Raw genomic sequence first — 19,793 nt, 5'->3', positions numbered from 1 at the left:
TGGGAGCTAAGCTGTGTAGCACAGGGAAAGAGCCTCCCCTGCGTTGGAACCTGACTGAGAGCCATCTGAACCACAGAAAGAGGGGAGCTTTCCTGACTAACAGAGGGCTGGGGCCACCACAGATGACACAGGCTGTGGCTCGAGTTATTATCTGGACATTTTGTCCCCTGGAGACAGAGCACTTACAAATAGCCCTGAAGTGGTGGATGAGCAGTAGATGGCCACAAGTGATAACCACAAATACAAAACACAAGCCAGAAACAGGAGCATGTATTTTTGTGTCCAAGTGAGACACTGGCAAGAGGTCATGCCAAAAACCAGTGCAAATGTGGATGGGAACAGGGGAAGGAAAACTCAGCAGAGTCCCACTGAAGGCCACCTAAATACTCCCTTGGCTGAGAAAATCCAGGTGACACAGTTTATCCACTCACCAGATGTTTGTTTGTTTTGGTTTGTTTTTTTTGGTCCGTCGTGGGGCTTGAACTCTGGGCTTGGGTGTTATCCTTGAGGTCTTCATCTCAAGGCGAGAGCTCTACTGCTTGAGCCACAGCGCCACTTCCAGTTTTCTAATGGTTTATTGGAGATGAGAGTCTCACAGACTTTCCTGCCCGGGATGGCTTTGAACCATGATCTTCAGATCTCAGCCACCTGAGTAGCTAGGATTACAGGCGTGAGCCACTGGTGCCTGGCTCGCCAGACATTTTGTAAGTGTCCGCTACATGGCACTCAATGCTAGGGAATAATGATCTGCTTCTGCCTGAGATCCAATCTTACAAGAAATATACATCCCATCCTCTCTTTATAAGAGACTCTACATTCCCATAGCATTTGAAACACTTGTGACATCCAAATTATTATGCATCATTTTCAATAAATCACTTTGTGGAGTCTGTGTTTATATCCACTGTCTCCCTGAGTTACTCCTTGGGAGTTAGTATCTTCAAAAGGAAGGATTGTTGTTGTTTTTTCTAGATGACATAGATGTTTGAGATTTCCAAATATTATCAGATTGTTGTTGTTTTTTCTAGGTGACATAGATGTTTGAGATTTCCAAATATTCTCAGATTCTCCCTCTCATCTTGTGTAGGGATTATGACAAAAGGCAAATTGGATTTGGCTCCCAGGCTATGGTTGATTTATGCTTGTCTAAACAATTCAACTATCTTCATTTCAGTCTATTCCTGTGATACACCTAATTATTCAACAGCTTGTTATTGTTAAATAAAATATAATATATAACATAAAAATACAAACTAGCCAGGTGCTGGTGGGACTCACGACTATAATTCTAGCTAATTAAGAGTCTGAGATCTAATGATCTAAGTTTATAGCCAGCCTGGGCAGGAAAGTGCAAGAGACTCTTATCTCCAATTAACCACCAGAAAATTGGAAGTGGTGCTGTAGCTCCCATGGTAGAGGCTTAGCCTTGAGCTGAAGAGCTCAGGAACAGTGTCCTGGCCCAGAGTTCAAGCCCCACGACCAACAAAATAAATAAATAAATAGAAATATGAACTGTAGCTACGATGTTAACATCATTTCTGTTATTTAGCATCATATTTCAGAAAGGAAAATATCTGTACTATGAGGCTAAAGATCTCATTGATAACACACCACAGTGATTGAACTTGAACGTAAAATATCTCTCTTATCTGTGTCTATATGCAAAGTTAAATATCATTCTAACCATAAATATCACATAAGACATTTCTCCTTTACTATTTGTCTCACCATCCTGATCACTTTTATTAATAATTGATATATACATTTTCATAATCAGGGTAGTTTCATTATAATTCCATCAGATATATTTCAAATATCATATATCTAACCATTTCCTTTCATTAAATGATTTCCTAAGATCTCTATGGCCCTTATCTAACCCTTGTAGTGGTAAGATAGGGAGAGGATACTGATATGTGACATTTGGCTACCTACTATGGTGAAATACTCCTAGGATGGGATAATTTTAAGTTGTCATCTGGGATGGGAAATGATACCCACACTAGGATCTTGCAAGTAGGTACAAATTGACCCAGCATTCCTACTGACTTGGTCCTTATTGCCTTTTTACTACCGGTGCCAAATTCTGAATGGATCTGTGAGAGTGGCTGTTTCATGAACAGCTTTGCTCTTATTCTTGGACACTTGATAGTGTATTACATCTCTGATTATTCCTGAAACTATCATTTCTCCATGTGTCCCCTATGCATGTTCTTACATCTGCTGAGGTACTCATGCTACTAGATTCTTTAATTTTTCCTAAAATTAATATAATGAAACTTTATTCCAAAATGCAATTGGATTATAGATGGGGCCCTGGGGCAGCTGTCTACAAGCCAGGAAATAGCCCACACCAGACACCAAATCTACTGGCATCTTTTGGTTTGTTCATTTGTTTGTGCCAGGACTTTAACTCAGGGCCTGATACTCTCCCTTAGCTTTTCCCCACAAGGCTGCTAGTCTATTACTTGAGCCATAGCTTCACTTCTGGCTTTTTGGTGGTTAATTGGGGATAAGAATCTTGTGGACACTTCTGCCTGGGCCGGATTTGAACCATGATCCTCAGATCTCAGCCACCTTGGCAGCTAGGATTACAGGCATGAGCCCTCCCACAAGTGCCCAATAACTATACTGGTACCTTAATCTTGGCACCAGGTAGTAAGAAGTTAATAAGGACCAAGTCAGTAGGAATGCTGGGTCAGTTTGTACCTCCTAGTAAGATCCAAGTGTGAGCATAATTAAGTCTATCTGTCTTTATCCTTGAAATTCATTGATTGGTAGTAAACATGAGAGAGTTTGTCCTATTTTCTTGTACTCTGTAACTACTCATTAAATGCCTATGGACACAGTGTGATCACTGGTGTGTGATCACCATCTCCATTCTCCTGGATCTTCCACTCTTGTGAGGAATACAGACAGAAAATACACAAGCAAATGTATATAGGAAAGCCTGCTGATGAGAAGAGTCATGTGTCACCAAGCAGGGGAAGGGGCAGAGAGATGGAAAGATAATGTTTTAGACCTCTATAAGAAGGTTACATTTGAATAGATGACTAAATAAGTGAAGAGTAAATCTACCTAATTTGCTTAATGGCTTTTACTTAAACCCACTTGTCCACCTGGATATAATCAGAGTTTCTGATTATATTTTTCTAGTTTATGTTTGATGATCTGAATTCCTTTTCATTTCTTTTATTTTTCCCAAGCGCTGTTATGAAGTTGCTATATTTTTCCATCCCTCAATCTGTTCCCCAGGGGCCATTTTTCAGATGATCCTAACTTTATCTTACTTGCTACTTTTTGTATCATGTTTCTCAAAGAATTCACCAGTTCTTGCTGTTCTTCAGCTTTAACATTTCTAAACTACCCTTTCTAGAATCAAAATGGCAAAATTACATTTTAACTGTGTTTGTATCTCAAAATGTCAAAATTACATTTTAACTGTGTTTGTATCTCCAGCACCCTTAGAGCTTTTAGTTTTGTTCTGTTTGTTTGTTTTTGACAAGTTTGGCAAGGATTTATTTTAGTGTAACAGGATCAAAGTAGGGAGAAATAGAAAAGAGAGAAACATTTCCTGTTTCCCATTAGGGAAATGGGAGTTAAAGATTCAAAATGGCAGTTCCTGTCTGTTTGAGTACGTGTATCCTATGATCCAGTAACAACCAATCCAGAGACAATTGTTCTGGATGGGTAAGGAGAGGCCAAAACACAGGGAGTCTTCAGGACTTCCTTTTGCCAGATGCCATTTACTTCTGTCTCCACCCATTCATATTCATGGAGAGTTCCAGAGTTTTGAAAATAGATTTAGATATACTTTCCTATATTTTGAAGGAGGAATCATCTTTTGGTTGTTGTTGTTCAGGTTTTGTTTTTTTTTTTAACTGTACCTTTTTTTTTTCTTTTCTTTTTTGGTACTGGAGGTCGAACTCAGGACCTTGCACTTGTTAGGCAAATGCTTTGCCACTGAGCTACAACCCAGCCCTGGAGGAATCATCTTTGCACCTATGACATTGCCCTTAGAACTTAAACAAAATGGACTTCCTACACACCTTAGTTTAAAGAGTAGATGAATTTGAAAAGTCACTTCTAGGTTTCCACTCTCATTCATACCTAAAAACACTTAACTTGGTTGTTGGGTTTTGTTTGGGTTTTGGTCTTTTAGTTTTGGTTTGGTTTATTATTATTAATTATTATTATTATCTTTAAGTAGTTGTACAAAGGGGTTTCAATTCAGCATATCAGTTTATGAGTACGATGCATCTTTGGTCAATGTCATTCATTCTCCCCACCTCTCCAACAATTTCTACATATGTACATTGAATATTATGACTACTCTTGCTTACCTTTCCTCTCTGCATTCATGTGTCCTCTCTTCTTCTCTTCCTCAGAAACACCTGTTCTTAACTTCCTAGTACTCAATCTGGTTTTGTTGCTGTTTTGTTGTGTTTTCTTGTCAGGTGTTGGTTGCTGTTTGTTGCGTTTTGGTGGGGCTGAGGACAGAATTCAGGACCTTACACACGCACTAGCTAGCACTAGACTAGCACTGAGCTATAACCTCAGCCCCAGCTCATTCTTTTAAGTAGGTCAGAGGTGACAGAGCCGCTCATATGCTCCCAGGTGCACTTCTGTTCCTATCTCTGATTTCCAGAACACAACATAAGATTTCATTCTTTTATTCCAAACACAGAGCTTTGTTAAAGAGATGAGGACAGGAATCCTCAAGGCACAATGCTTCCATAAGAAATGACACAGATGAGTTTGCACCACTACATTTCCCTTATCGTACATGAGTAGGATGGAAAGTCTTTGGCCAGTTCTTAGCGTGGTTAGAGAATATGCTTCTCAGCTCTGCCTTTCCACCACCTATGCATCCACATTCCCCCCAAAACCAAAATGACCAGAGAGAGTGGGGCCAGCGCAATCTTCCAAGAGAATGTAGGGGAAGCTGTGGAGAGAAGAGAGAGAGAAAGATGTCAGGACTGATCATCACTCACTGCAAAATAGGTCAGGCCAGGGCCACACAGGTTTGCTGAGAAGCACACTGAGTTTTTTTTTTTTTCCTGGTAAATGTGCACTTGTTTGAGAAATGTTGTTGACACCAAAATTAAGGATATTTGAGAATGACGTTGGTGACATTAGAAAAACAAGCAAGGTAGGATAAAATCTGTTACCAAGAACATTGTAAGGTAGGGAACAAGTATTCTGGGACTAACTGTTCCAACTGTGAGCAGTGGTGTGTCTCTGATGTGACCTGTTTCCACCTGCGACACTGCCAGGAAACAATCTGCCCTCTTCCAGGGACCATGGGTGGCATGAGGATTAAACAAAGGAACAAAGGAAAAGAGCAGGCTTGCAATCAAGCCCTTGACACATCAAGATAATTCTTTTGATCAGCTATTGCATGTTCTACCCCTAGGCATCTCTGTGTTGTGAAAATATAGGAAATATCTGTGAACTTAAAAATTTAAAATGCAAATGTGAGAACATGGTGGTTAATAAATACCTTGTTAATGAGATCTGAATTCCACTGTTTGTTTTTGAGACAGAGTCTCTCTACTTAACCGTGGCTAGCTTCTACCTCCTAAACCTCCTGCCTCAGCTTCCAAATGCTGAGATTACAAGAATAGAGAATTCCACATTTTAAAGTTATTATTTGGCATAGTCTATGCAGGCTTGCTGGAATCACCAGGATCTCAATCTGACTTTCCACAGGACTCTTTCACCTTACACTACTCGGATTAGAAATACATGGAGCTAGGCATCAGTGGTTTATGCTTGTAATCCTAGCTACAGGAGACTGAGATCTAAGGATCATGGTTCAATGCTAGCCTGGGCAGAAAAGTCCAGGAACCTCTTCAATTAACCAGTAAAAAGCCAGAAGTGGAGGTATGGCTCAAATGGCAGAGTGCCAACCTTGAGCGAGAAAGCCAAGTCAGAGTACAAGGTCCTGAGATCAAGGCCCAGTACCAGCTCAAAAAGTAAGTAAGTAACAAAGTAAATAATTAAAGCTGCAATTTTCTGAGCAGCTAGTTGAATATGTCTCTCCATCCTGATAAAAGGCCTTGCTGGGCCTCTGGGATAAGTCGTGAGCTGTCCCAGAAAAGAGCATGCACAGAGGACTCCAGTGACAAAGTTTCAAAGGTTCTCAACATCAGAATCAGGCTATGCACAGAATTTTTTGGCTCACTACTCCCCAGAGAAGGCAAGTTTCTTTTTATGAGACCCTCCATTTCCAAATCTGTATGGTCACTGTGTCTCTCCCTCCCTCCTAGTCCTCATTTCTGTGAAAGGTCCTGCAACATTGCCCTGTACACATAGACCCAAGTGTGAAACTTCATATGAAAGGAGCTGGGCAGGGTTGGATGGAATCTATCTGGATGAGGGCAGGGGGCTGGGTTTTTCTAATCTGTGGTGTTGCTGGTGTAGGAGCTCAGTTGGAGACAGCTGTGCTGAGTATTTGTTTGAAAGATATTAACAGTCCTGCTGAGACTCACTTTGGACCAGGGGCTGTTGCTTTTTTAGACTGTCAACAGATACAACATCAAGTGTACTTCCCTTTCCTGTTCAATGATTAAATATACCAAGGAATCCATTTAGTCAAAAATGATAGCATTTCACTTTTTGTTGTTAAATGGATAGTGGACTGATTTTTGCACTTATTCCTGTTTCTGATGTCGTTGACCTCAGAGTTACTCTGAACTTCAGTATCTTCCAGTCCCAGCTCTTGCAGGATGGAGTTTTTCAACTTTAAGATAAGAGGAGTCCACCCACCCTCTCCTAGAGGACAACAGGCCCTGGTACTCCATTGCAGAAGCACTTAAAAATGCAGGGTTCTTACAAGTTCATCCAAGAGCCATGTTATGTGCTTTCTAAAACTTAACACTTGATTTGGCTTTGTTTGGTTTTTAGTTTTTGATGAAGTAAGAACTGAAGTCTGGGCCTTGCACTTGCAAGACAGGCACACTACCACTTGAGTCATGCCTCTAGCTCCTTTTTGCAGTGATTATATTTGAGATAGGGTCTCCCTGTCACAACTGAGTGGCCTAGACTGTAATCTTCCTACTTGTGCTTACCATATCACTGGGGATGACAGGTGTGGCCTCTGTGCCCAGCCATTCTGCTTCCTTCTCCAGTAGCTGGGATAATAGGCACATGCCACCCTACCCAGCCATTGGTTGTGATGGAGTCTTGTGAATTTATAGGCCCAGGGTAGTCTTGAAGCTCCATCTCTGACCCTTGCTTCCCAAGTAGCTATGATTGCAAAGTTGAGCCACCATGCCTAGAACAACTTAATTTTTTTTTCAATCACAGTATAATTCCTCAATATCCAACCTCTAATCAACCAAAAATAATTATCAAAGAGTGAGAGGTTTGTTAAAGAATTACATGGAGATCACGGAGCTCTGTGTTGCATCTGTAAACCATTACACAAGTTTGTTTTCCCATTAGTGTCCCCAAAATGCATACCTTCTTTGACTGTGGTACGTAGGACCTGATGACTTTGTTTGCCATTGACCTTACAGGTAAAATCTGTATGCAAATCCTCCCTTGTGACTGGATTAAAAAGCAGTGGTACTTCAATGTAGCTCTCATTGTTTTCTGAATATTCCCTGGGTAAGAAAACATTCATTTAAGTGTGGTATAAGTGTATCTTTTACCCGCTAGACAATCAAACATTCTCAAATTTAAACTAACCGCAAGTTTCATAAAGTTAGGAGAAATTGACACATACTGTTTTACTTATTTGTGAGAATTTTTTCGCCAGTCATGAAGCTTGAACTCAGGACCTGAGCATTGTCCCTAAGCTTCCCACTTGAGCCACAGTACCACTTCCAGCTTTTTCCGTTTATGTGTTACTGAGGAATTGAACTTCATGCAAGCTAGGCAAGCACTCTACCACTGAGCCACATTGCCAGCCCACTATTTAGGAGAATTTTTCTACTTTTTTTTTTGCCAGTCCTGGGCCTTGAACTCAGGGCTTGGGTACTGTCCCTGAGCTTCTTCAACTCAAGGCTAGCACTCTACCACTTGAGCCACAGTGCCACTTCTGTTTATTTTCTGTTTATGTGGTGCTGAGAAATCAAACCCAGGGCTTCATGCATGCTAGGCATGTACTCTACCACTGCACCCCATTCCGAACCCCTGTTTGGGAGAAGTTTTCAAGCCTATTTCTAAAGGCCAGAGTGTTACTAATGGCATGGCTTGTGATAATAGGCCATTTGTCACAATAAGAATTTAAACCTTCATTTTCACTTAGATGCAAATTTTTATATTTTAAATATCCTTAATGTACCCAGTAGTGGGAATAGAGAAGTCTAGTATGGGAAACCTTGTTCTCTTACCGATGACTTATTCATATATTGAAGAGAAGGGAGTTTCCAGGACTCCATCCTCAATGGTGTCTGCCCTTCATTTTTACTGCTGTCTCTCACTCCACACACTCGAGTCCAGATCAGAGCTGCAGACTGGCAACTATAGTGTGGACAGCTGCCATGTGTAATGTTGGCAGAAGTCCAAGATACTGCCTTGCTATCATGGAAACTGGGCATCATGGAGACTTTATCTTCAATTAATTAGCAAAAGGCTAGCAATGGAGGTAGGGCGCAAGTGGTAGAGAGCCAGCCTTGAATAAAAAGCTAAGCAAAAGTGTGAGGCTCTGAGTTCTAGTCCAGTGCAGTTCAAGCCACTAGTGGAATGAATCCACTAGGATTATATTTGTGTTATTTAGGGAAGAAAAGTATGGAAACCTGTTCCTTTAAGAAAATGAAGTATAAGCCAGGCACCAGTGGCTCACACCTGTAATCCTAGCTACTCAGGAGGCTGAGATCTGAGGATTGTAGTTCAAAGCCAGCCCAGGAAGGAAAGTCTAAAAGACTCTTATCTCCAATAATCTACTCAGAAAATACCAGAAGTGGTGCTGTTGTGGCTCATGTGATAGAGCACTAGCTTTGAGCAAAAGAAACTCAGGGAGAGAGCATAGGCCTAGAATGCAAACCCTAGGACTGGCAAAACAAGGAAGGAAGGAAGGAAGGAAGGAAGGAAGGAAGGAAGGAAGGAAGGAAGGAAAGGGAAGGGAGGGAGGGAGGGAGGGAGGGAAAGAAAATGAAGTGTGAGTAAACTGATATGGTACATGTAGTTGTGGTCAATTCTTCTCAACAAAGACTTAAAAACAAAGGATTATGCTAACCATCATTGTGACCCAGTCAGTGCCATCCAGAAAGAACTTTTTCTTTTTCTTTTTAAGAATTAAAAGTTGAACTCAGTACCTCATGGTTGTTAGACAAATGCTTTACTACTTGAGCCATGCCCCCAATTTGTTTTACAGATACAGTCTCTTACTACCTAGCCCAGCTGGCCCCAAAAGGACTTTTTGATAAGTCTTTCAAAAAAATGACAAAAGACTGACAAGCCAGAGTTCCAGCTAACCCAATGTGTCAGACTATAATTTAAAAAATACTTTTTGATTTGGAATATTGAATGGACTCCCTTGCCCATATGCAAATAGCTCCCATATATGAGATCTGAGCATTCTAGTTTCACACTGAAGAAATATTCTCAAAAGATAGGTATGTACAAGAAGCAAACTCATCTTTCTATTATTATCAATCTTCTTTGGAAACTGGAGCAGCCCACAATTCCCTAAAAATCAAAAGAGGTCCCAGTACAGATACTGTGGCTAGATCTCAGAGCCTTTATAAAGGTATATGAAAAAGTTTGAAAGTAAGATAGCAAAACAGGAAATGGAGATGGATTAATTCACAAATATTTTTAACCTGGAAAAAATAAAAGTACAAGAAAATGTTCTAAATGGCTACAAAAGGCAACCTCCAACTGACCAACTACAATTCCACTCATACAAGTCTAAAGTTTGATTTGTGTGTGTGTGTGTGTGTGTGTGTGTGTGTGTGTGTGTGTGTGTGTGTGTACTCAAAGCTTCTTGCTGCTGCTTATCTTTTTCTCTTCAAGGATGATGCACTATCAATTGAGCCAGAGCTCTACTTCAGGCTTTTTGCTGGTTAATTAAAGATAAAAAGTCTCATGGATTTGTCTGCTCTGGCCGGCTTTAAACCTTGATCTTCATACCTCAGCCTCCCTAATAGCTAAGATTGCAGCTAGCAGCAATGGTTTGAAATTCAAGTTCAAGAAATTTTAAAACCCAACAGCCTGGAAATCAGAAATGTGACTTTCACGGCAGAGTGTTATGTGTATAAGCCCAATGTGACTCTGTCTCTTAAAGGAAGTGTGGAGATCTGCCAGACCACATACCGAACATGCCCCTGCATTAATCGGCCTCCAGGGTAGGTGTTCGGGACTTCGCTGTTATTAGCCATCCACTGCACATAGGCAAAGGGGGGATCTTCGTCTGGCCCCAGGAACACTTTACATGGAATTGTCAGTTTTGACCCTGTGTACAGCAAGACATAACACATCAACCAGAAAAGGAGTCAATGGGAAACAAAGGCATCCAAGCAATTTGCATCCCTTGGCCAACCAGAAATCCTTCCTCATCTTCCCCAGCACTCTTCACTGCTGAGTCCTTATCTCACAAGGAAATATAGTTTCTCCAAACAATTCTGTTCACACTAAACTTTAATATTTACCATATGTCTCTAGAACCTCCCACTGGTCCTCACTGGGGATGAAAATCCAGAAATACATGAATGGCTTCAGTAAGGTCACTCAGGTCCTACCAGGCATTTTGAATTCTCCTACAAGTGATTCTATTTACATTTAAAAGTTCCAACAGTTGGTTATCTCAGCTCTAAGCATCCCCCTGGGACTCTCCATTCTAAGATGGTACTCACTCCCAATTAACCCTTCCCCAAAACAAATTCATTTTCTAAGGATGGCGCCCTCTACAGTCATCAATGCATAGTGCAGGAGCCCCTTACCTAACTGTGATTCTTAGACAATGTTAGCTATGGTGGATGTTCAATACTGATATGCCCTCATTGGCCAATCCTGTGGCCTATCCAAAAAGTAGGGTGGTCAGCCTAAATCAAAATGGAGTGAAACATACAAAATCTTCAATGGTTACTTTGTCCATACCACTAAACCAGCTGATCAGTTGTTCTGGTAGAAAGAACCTGTCTCTGGTCATCCACTCCATTTTATTTTTTTCTTTCACACGCATACATACATACATGCCAGTACGAGGACTTGAATTTAGGTGCTGAACCCTGTCCCTGAACTTTTTCACTCAAGGCTGGTGTTCTACAGCTTTACTTCTGGCTTTTTGTTAGTTAAGTGGAGATAAGAGTCTCACGGACTTCCTGCTTGAGCTGGCTTCAAGCTAGAACTCTTAGATCTCAGCTTCCTGAGTAGCTAGGTTCACAAGTCTAAGCCATGAGAGCCCAGCTCATTTACTACATCTTCAAATGAAGTCTTACAGAGGTGCTGAGCACCAGCCAAGCTTCAGCAATATGGATTATTTTAAATCTACTAGAGGTGATGGCTATGTAGGGGATTTATGCTGTCAATCCTTTGTTGTTAACTGCTATGCAAAAATACCATGTTGTATTTAGAACTTTGTAAGTAGGGTTTCCTTGAAGCCAAGTATCCTTAATTTTAAATACAATTCCTAACAATATTTGATAAAGAAAAATGCCCACTCCCATTTGTTCCCTCAGGCCCAACCACTGGGGTTTTAAGGTCTTCACCCACACACATGATACCCCAAAGGAATGGCAGTGGTGTGGATATTGTGGTCAGTAGGCCACGAGCCCTGAGTCTTGACTCTGGGATTCAAGAATCACCACACGCATGTGCATGACAGTCTTTGCAGGCCTTACCCAGAGATGCTGTTACGGTTTCCAGCGGAGAAATGATTACAGGAATAGTTTCCTCTCTTCTTTCTGAGAAAGTTGCAAGGAAAAGAGATTCCATTAGGGAAACCTTCATTTTGACCTGACACTTAACTTCCATTGTTTGTCTAATTAAGTTATCTTTCACCAAGCGGCCAGTCATTGTGCTAATCAACCTTTTTCTGGCAAAGGAAACACAGTTGATCTCCTCACAAAATTGAGCATTTGGGGCCAATGCTTTTCCCAGCAGAGAAAAGACATTACTGGAAAAGATTACAGTTACACATTCCAATGACAGATGGTCTTTGTTCTTTGCTCTGACATAAACAATTAGCCCTTCACCTCCCAGGCTTCCTGAATGCACATTGATGGTATCCACAGGCTAGGCTATACTCAAAGGTTTCCACTCCCCTCCAAAGTGTCTAGCACAGAACACTAAAGACTCGCTTCTATAAGAATAGCCATAAGGAGCCAAGTTCTGGGGATTCATGCTTGTAATCCTAGCTACTCAGCAGGAAGAGATCTGAGGACTGTGGTTCAAAGCTAGCTAGGGTACAAAAGTTCATGAAACTCCTATCTCCAATTAACTCCTCAAAAAAAAAAAAAAAAAAACACCTAGAAGTAGAGCTGTAGCTCAAGTGCTAGCCTTGAACAGAGACAGCACCCAGGCCCTGAGGTCAAGCTCAGGACCAGTGTGTGCACATGCACACACACACACACATGCACACATGCACACACACACACACACACACACACACACACACACACACACACACACACACAGAGGCTGAAGAACTAAATGACCTGTTTATAAAGCTAACCCTACTCCCACACTGAGTAACAAATCCAGTAACCCATAGTGGGCCATTGATATCTTGTTAACCAAGAAAATACAGTCTTTGGAGATACAAAGGTTGATGTTTAAAGAATTAAAGGATTACACCTCGCTTGAACAAACTGAGTACCCAAAATGGTACAAAAATGACAGTTGAGGATGAGTGAGGGCTAGGAGCTGTCTCTCAATGGCCTCATCACCCTCATTTCTTTTACAGAATATTTCAAAATTCTCCCATGGGTAAGCAATAGGCAAGGTGATGGTCTAACCTGAAGAGCTGCTGGCATCTACACTACGTAGGCCCCTCCGAGCTATACTGCTATGGGACAGTGGCCGGGCTATACAGGGAGAGAGAAAAGCCTCCAGGATCTAGTATTAAAACATTTTTCACACTTGGGGGTGAACCATACAGATAGCAGTTCTCAATGCCCAGTTTCCATTTTAGGTCAGCATGGAACCTGAGATTTTGCACCTGTTGCAAGGAATACCCAGCCAGCTGAAGAGGCTGCTGCTGGCTCAGGACCACACTTTGAAAAGCCACTGAGCTGCAGTAGGCTAATATCACAGTATAATATATAGGTTGGTGCCTCCTAGTGTTTCTGTGTGGTATTACACAAATAGAACAGTAGACCCTGTGGAAAGGCACAGGAAGACTGAATCACTACCCTGTGGGGGAAAGAAGGAAGTAATATGAATGAATTAGAACAGGTCAGGAAAAGAAATATAATCTAGAAATACATGGAATTATGAACTTATAATAAAAATGAACTTCTGGAATCTCTGAGAAATTTTTCTTTCATAGACCCAATCATGGGGGTCAGCAGGGGATACCAATACTGGGGCTTAAACTCAGGGCCACCCTCTGTCACTTGATATTTTTGCTCAAGACTGGTCCCCTACCACTTGACCTAGACCTTCAATTCTTTTTTGCTGTTCAATTGGAGATGAATCTCACAGACTTTTTCCTGCCTTTGAATGGTGATCCTCTAGTCTCGGCCTCCTGAGTAGCTAGGATTATAGGTGTGAGCCACCAATGCTCAGCTCAGAGACCAATTATTTAACACTAATTTGTTTTCAGGGCTCTCTGAAGTCCCTCTAAAAGGTTCCAATTGAATGTGGCTACACTGTTGGTGGGGATACTAAATTGTTCAACCACTCTGGAAAGCAGTATGGAGGTTCCTTAAAAGACTAAACATAGCCAGGCATTGGTGGCTCACATCTGTAATCCTACCTAATCAGGAGGCTAAGATCTGAGGATCACAATTCAAAGGCAGCACAAGCAGGAAAGTCGGTGAGACTCTTATTTTCAATTAACCCACCAGAAAACCAGAAATGGCTCTGTGGCTCAAATGATAGAGTACTCCCCTTAAGCTGAAGAGCTCAGAGACAGCACCCAAGCCCAGAGTTTAAGCCCCAAAAATAATTACTAAACATACAGCTTCCCTATGACCTAGCAATTCCACTCCTGGATATTTATCCAATGGACCACAAACCAGGCCACACTAAAGCTACCAGTACAACCATGTTCACTTTGTTTTGTGTTTGTTTGGGTTTTCTTGTCTATTGTGGGGCTTGCAGTCTGGGTCTGGGTGCTGTCCCTGAGCTCTTCAGACCAAGGTGAGTGCTCTACCACTTGAGCCACAGTGCTATTTCCAGTTTTCTGGTGGTTAATTGGAGATAAGAGTATTGTGAACTTCCTGCCCAGGCTGGCTTTGAACCTTGATCCTCAGATCTCAACCACCTGAGTAGCTAGGATTACAGGTGTGAGCCACCAGCACGCAGCTGGTTTTTGTTTTTGTTTTTGTTTTTGTAACGGTGATATGCAGAGTGGTTACAATTACATAAGTAAGGTAATAAGTACATTTCTTTTCAAACCCTCTCCGTGCAGCATTGTTTACCATAGTCAAGATATGGATTCAACCTAGGTGTCCCTTAGTAGACAAATGGATCAAGAAAATGTGGTATATACATACAATGGAACCTATGCTTCCATCGGAAAGAATGATATTGCCCCATTTGTAAGGCAATGAAAAGACTTGGAAAAATTAAGTGAAGTAAACCTAACCCAAAGAAACATAGACTGCATGATTTCCCTCATTTATAGTAATTAGAATGGGTCTACAAATCTACAAGTAAACACAGTGGATAGTAAAAGACAAAAAATTACACTTGGACATCATAAATGAAACAGGACTCTAAACATTCACACATTGAGATCAAAGGAGGATATTCTTAGGAGAGGATCACAAAGGTTCAACAGCTATGATCATATAAAATGATGCTAATCAAAATGAACTCCAAGATATGGAAACAAGTGTTTTTTGTGTTTTGTTTTCATTTTTGTTTTAATGTAATGTGTGAAGTTATTTCTTTTTACTTTCATCACACACCCCCCCTTTGGTTTATACCCTGTTGTCATTGATTTTTATTTTAGTACCCTGTGTCCTGTATATAGATTTATCTAATTTGGGAAAGGGAAAGGGAATAACAAAATGAACAAGAATCAGTTGCTTTCAGGTTAAGATTAAAGAAAACAGGTATATCTGTTTTCCTGACAGCATCTGTGGGACTTTAGGGTCAGTATTCAAGTTCAGGTTAGGGTTAGAGTTAGAGAAGGGTCAGCCTTAGGGGGAAAATGAGTTTTCTACCAACAAATAGAAGCAAAGTACATGCAACACTTAAAAGGAAGTACAAGAGTTTCCATATTTTTACTCTTTGACATCATTGGGGTTCCCATTCTCATTGCCAATAGTGCTCATTATGCTTAGGGTTATGGAATAGAATAGAATCTGTTTTGAAAAGAATCAGACAAAGGACAAAAGGTGAACCAATGCAACAGTGATACAAGATACTATGTTGGAAATGAACTTTACAACTTGGGGAGGAGAGGAATCTGGGGGGAGGGAAAGTGGGGTAACAATGTTCAACAAGAATGTACCCATTACCTTACTTATATAACTGTAACCCCTCTGTACATCACCTTTACAATAAAAATTAAATAATGCTTATCTAAATGAACTCCAGGAAATGGAAACAAGAGGTTTTTTTATTTTATTTTTTGTGTTTTTTCTGTTTTTCCCCTGTTGTCATTGTTTTTGATTTCTGTACCTTTTATCTTTTTTTATAATCAATGGATTTTTAAAAACTTTATTGCAAAGGTGATTGGCAGAAGGATTACAGTTACATAAGTCATGTAATGAGTATATTTCTTTTGTAACAGTGTCATACCCTCCCTTATTTTTACATTCTGTCTTTTATGTAAGTTTATCTTATTGGGGGGGGAGGGTAATGGGAAGCACAGAAATAGTGGGAGAAAGAATGAACTAATTCAGCAGTGGTACTCACTAGACACTATTTAAAATGAACTGCAACCTCTCTATACATCACCTTAACCATAAAAAATAAAAAAACATTTAAAGGTTCCAATCATGTCAGCTATTCCGTGCACAAGAAACATGACCTAATCTCTAGCTATTCAGTACATTCTCCAGGGCACAGTTAGGACTCACTCACAACTTTTTATGCTCCTTGTCCCAAGTTTTCTCCCAAGTTTTACTTATATAGAAGGTATGGAATAAATGTTGAAAATGGTAAATCCTGTTCCCAATGTTATTTTCAAGTATAACAGATTCTGGTACCAGTTGAGCTTCCTCACTCTTAATTTTTTGAGTGTTGATACGAGTGAAAGTAAAAAGTAAAAAAATTCCACAGCATGTAAGTTTTATACCTAGGATTATTTAAAAGTGTAGGGCTGGGTGTAGTGACACATATCTGTAATCTTATAACTCAGGCAACTGAGGCACGTAGATCATGAGTTGGAAGCCAACTTGAGTACATAGTAAGTTCAAAGCCAACCTGGATTTTATATCATTTGAAGCCAGCAAGGACTGTCACAGAAAGAAAATAACAGGAAAGGAAAGGAAGAGGAAAAGAGAGGAGAGGAAAGGAGAGGAGGGAAGAAAAAGACGGGAGAGAGAGAAAAAAGAGAGAGACACGATGGATACCAGTAGCTCATGTCTGTACTACTAGCTACTCCGGAGACTGATATCTGAGGGTCACAGTTCAAAGGAAGGAAAGTACACAAGACTCTTACAGTGTATCTCCAATTAACCGTTCAAGCCAAAAGTAGAGATATGGCTCAAGTGGTAAAGTATCAGCTTTGAGTGAACAACCTAAGAGACAGAACCCAAGGCTTGAGTTCAAGCTCTAGTACTGGTGTGCACACCTGTGCATACACACACCCACACAAAGAAAAAAAGAAAAAAACACAGTACATAATATAAAACATTGCATTAAATTTTACCTACAGGGTATATATGTAAGATGTGTATGAAAAATTAATTTGATGTTTAGATTTGGGTCCCTTCCCCTAGCTATCTTATTTTAGGGGTGTGTGTGTGTGTGTGTGTGTGTGTGTGTGTGTGTGTGTGTGTGTGTGTGTGTGTGTGTGTGTGTGTGTGTGTGTGTGTGTTGACAGAGAGAGAGAGAGAAATATTTGTTAAAGTTTGAGACTTCTATTTCAAGCATTTGGAATAAGTTATATTCAACTGGTACCAAGAACATCTACACACATCTTAGAGAAAATAAAACATTAAGGCAATTTCTACTGGATATATATGACCTTAGGAGTGAGAATCTAATAAAGTCCTCATATCTTATAATAACAGTACATAAGGCCAGGGCAACTGTATTTTTGTTTATTTGCTTTTCTAGGTGGTTCTAAGGCTTGAACTCAAGACCAAGGCTCTGTTCTGTGACTTTTTCACTCAATGCTATCACTCTACCACTCAGTCCATACCTCTACTTCCTGGTTTTTGCTGGTTAATTGGAAATAAAAAGCCTCAAGGACTTTTCTGCCCAAGCTGGCTTGTAACAGTGATCCTCAGATCTCAGCCTCCTTAATTGTCTTGAATTACATACAGTCTTGAGCCACTGGTTCCCAGCTCAGTGCAATCCTGTGGTGAGGACCTTTGGACTTCCAAAGGAGCTTTCTAAAGAAACCAGTGTTTGGCCCCCTCTGGTGGTGAGTTTATGCCTCTGTCAGCCTTTTAACTGCCCAGGGATCATCTTTTTTTCCTCTTTTATGAGTTATAGCTTTCAAACTGTCACTTACATGTCTCATCATCCTTTAGAACAGTTCATGTATCAGTTTTCTTTTGCATACTAAGGACATTACAGGGCTTCGGGGTGAGCCTAAATTTGTTCTTATATTTTTCATTGGACAGAAGGACAGGGACCTCAGTACTTACTTTTGACAAGAAGTTCAATATTCCTAGAGACGTTGTATTCCCTGCCCCTGAGGGAAAATGTCAGGACACATGTGAAATAGCCCATATCTTCCATAGATGCATTCGATATGACCAAGCGTTTTCCAACTCCCACAAATTTACTGTTGTTTTCATCCAAAAGGACAGAATCCTTAAGTGAAAATGTATTTGTACATTATTAATATATACTGCTATTTATATGTTATTATAGCATTTTATTATACACACACATATATATACTGTGCTAATATGAATATATCAATATAATATTTATACATTATTAGTATGTAATTAATGCAATGTGTATCTCAATAGCTTTGAATCACATCACTATCAATCAATGTTGAGTTTATAACCTAAATATTATCCTGATGTTTACTTTTTAACAGTATTTTTAGGGGAAGGGTGTTTTAAGCTGGGAAGGTGGCTCAGTGGTAGAGTGTTTGCCTGACATGCATGAGGCCCTGGGTTCGGTTCCTCAGAACCACATAGGCAGAAAAAGCTGGAAGTGGTGCTGTGGCTCATGTGGTAGAGCGCTAGCCTTGAGCTGAAGAGCTGAAGGACAGTGCCCAGGCCTAGAGTTCAGGCCCCACGACCGACACAAGAAAGAAAAAAAAAGGAAAAGGGTGATTTAGAGGGTTGTTTTTTTTTTTGCTTTATTTCTTAAGAAAAGTATTGCTATGAACCCAACCAAGCTGGTGTAAAATTTTTTTGTATTGATGTTTGAACTCAGAACCTTGCATGTGCTAAGCAAGCATTCTACCTACCACTTGAGCCACAACTTTAGCCTTTTATTCCCTTGGTTATTTTTCAAATAGGGTCTCATTTTTTGCCCAAGTTAGCCTGGACCACGATCCTTTTCTTTATGGTTCCTCTGCAGCTAAGATGACAGGTACATGACACCACACTCAGCTTTTATTGGTAAGATACGGATCTAACAGACTTTTTGCCTAGATTTACCTTCTCACTCTCCATTTCCCTAGCAACCTGCATTACAGGTGTAAGCCACCACATTTATCTGGCCTCAAATATTTGATCCTTCTGCATTAGCCTCCCAAATGCTATAAATTGCAGGTGTGCCCAACCACGCTCAGCTTAGAAAAGGAATTTGTTAACATATAACAAATATCGCGGCTGAGTTTGTTAATCCACTATATGTAAAGCATATTTTTTTTGCAAAAATACAAAAGGAACTAACTCATCACTGAAAAAACAGACTTAAAAATACAAATGCATGTATGGTCTGCTTCCTTCTGGCCTACAAAATATCTAGGAAGCTCACTATTATATGTTAACAACAATATTCAAAAAAGATAGGATCGCAGTAATTTCTTTAAAAATTGTGCCAATATTTGGAGTCATTATAATAGAAAAAATTGTAAAAAAGTTTTGTTTTATATATATATATATATGTTTTGTTTTATATATATATATATATATATATATATATATATATATATATATATATATATCAGTACTGGCATTGTCTTGAACATGAGGCCTAGATGATATCACTGAGCTTTACTTTCTCAAGACTAGCACTCTACCATTTGAGCCACAGCTCTACTTCCAGATTTTTGGTGGTTAATTGGAGGTAAGAATCTATGAACTCTCTGCCCAGGCTGGTTTTGAACTTCAATCATCAGATCTCAGCCTCCTGAATAGCTAGGAATACAGGTGTGAGCCACAGCTGGCCTAATTTTAAGCACTATTTTCTAATTGCCTTTTTATAGCAGTAACAAGCTCAAGGGGGGAAATAAATTGGCCAAAGCTGAAAGAAGTCACAAGCTTTCTAATCCAAATATGGTTTCTGCTAATCTAGGCTTTTTCCTCTGCAGGTAAAACCTTCTGGATATTTTCTGAATGATCTTTCTAAACTGAAAGATG

General features: G+C 40.1%; 1 protein-coding gene across 5 annotated transcripts in view; it reads right to left on the bottom strand.

The window, feature by feature from the left end:
• Positions 1-4,657: 4,657 nt before the first annotated feature.
• Positions 4,658-19,793, bottom strand: part of Il1r2 (interleukin 1 receptor type 2) — a 50,725-nt gene continuing 35,589 nt past the window's right edge. For all 5 annotated transcript variants that reach the window (XM_069988426.1, XM_069988423.1, XM_069988421.1 and 2 more), the window contains 5 exons: positions 17,889-18,057; positions 11,793-11,855; positions 10,267-10,405; positions 7,468-7,610; positions 4,658-4,945 (listed from right to left, as the gene is read on the bottom strand). In XM_069988426.1, coding sequence (XP_069844527.1) covers positions 4,827-4,945; positions 7,468-7,610; positions 10,267-10,405; positions 11,793-11,855; positions 17,889-18,057 — 633 coding nt within the window. In that variant the 3' untranslated portion in view covers positions 4,658-4,826. The remainder of the gene's footprint in view (positions 4,946-7,467; positions 7,611-10,266; positions 10,406-11,792; positions 11,856-17,888; positions 18,058-19,793) is intronic.

This window comes from Dipodomys merriami, unplaced genomic scaffold (assembly GCF_024711535.1).
Source record: "Dipodomys merriami isolate MVZ:Mamm:240054 unplaced genomic scaffold, mDipMer1.0.p SCAF_36, whole genome shotgun sequence".
Taxonomy (NCBI): Eukaryota; Metazoa; Chordata; class Mammalia; order Rodentia; family Heteromyidae; genus Dipodomys; species Dipodomys merriami.
Note: the sequence above shows the minus strand (reverse complement) of the source record. Positions and strands in the feature narration are given on the sequence as shown.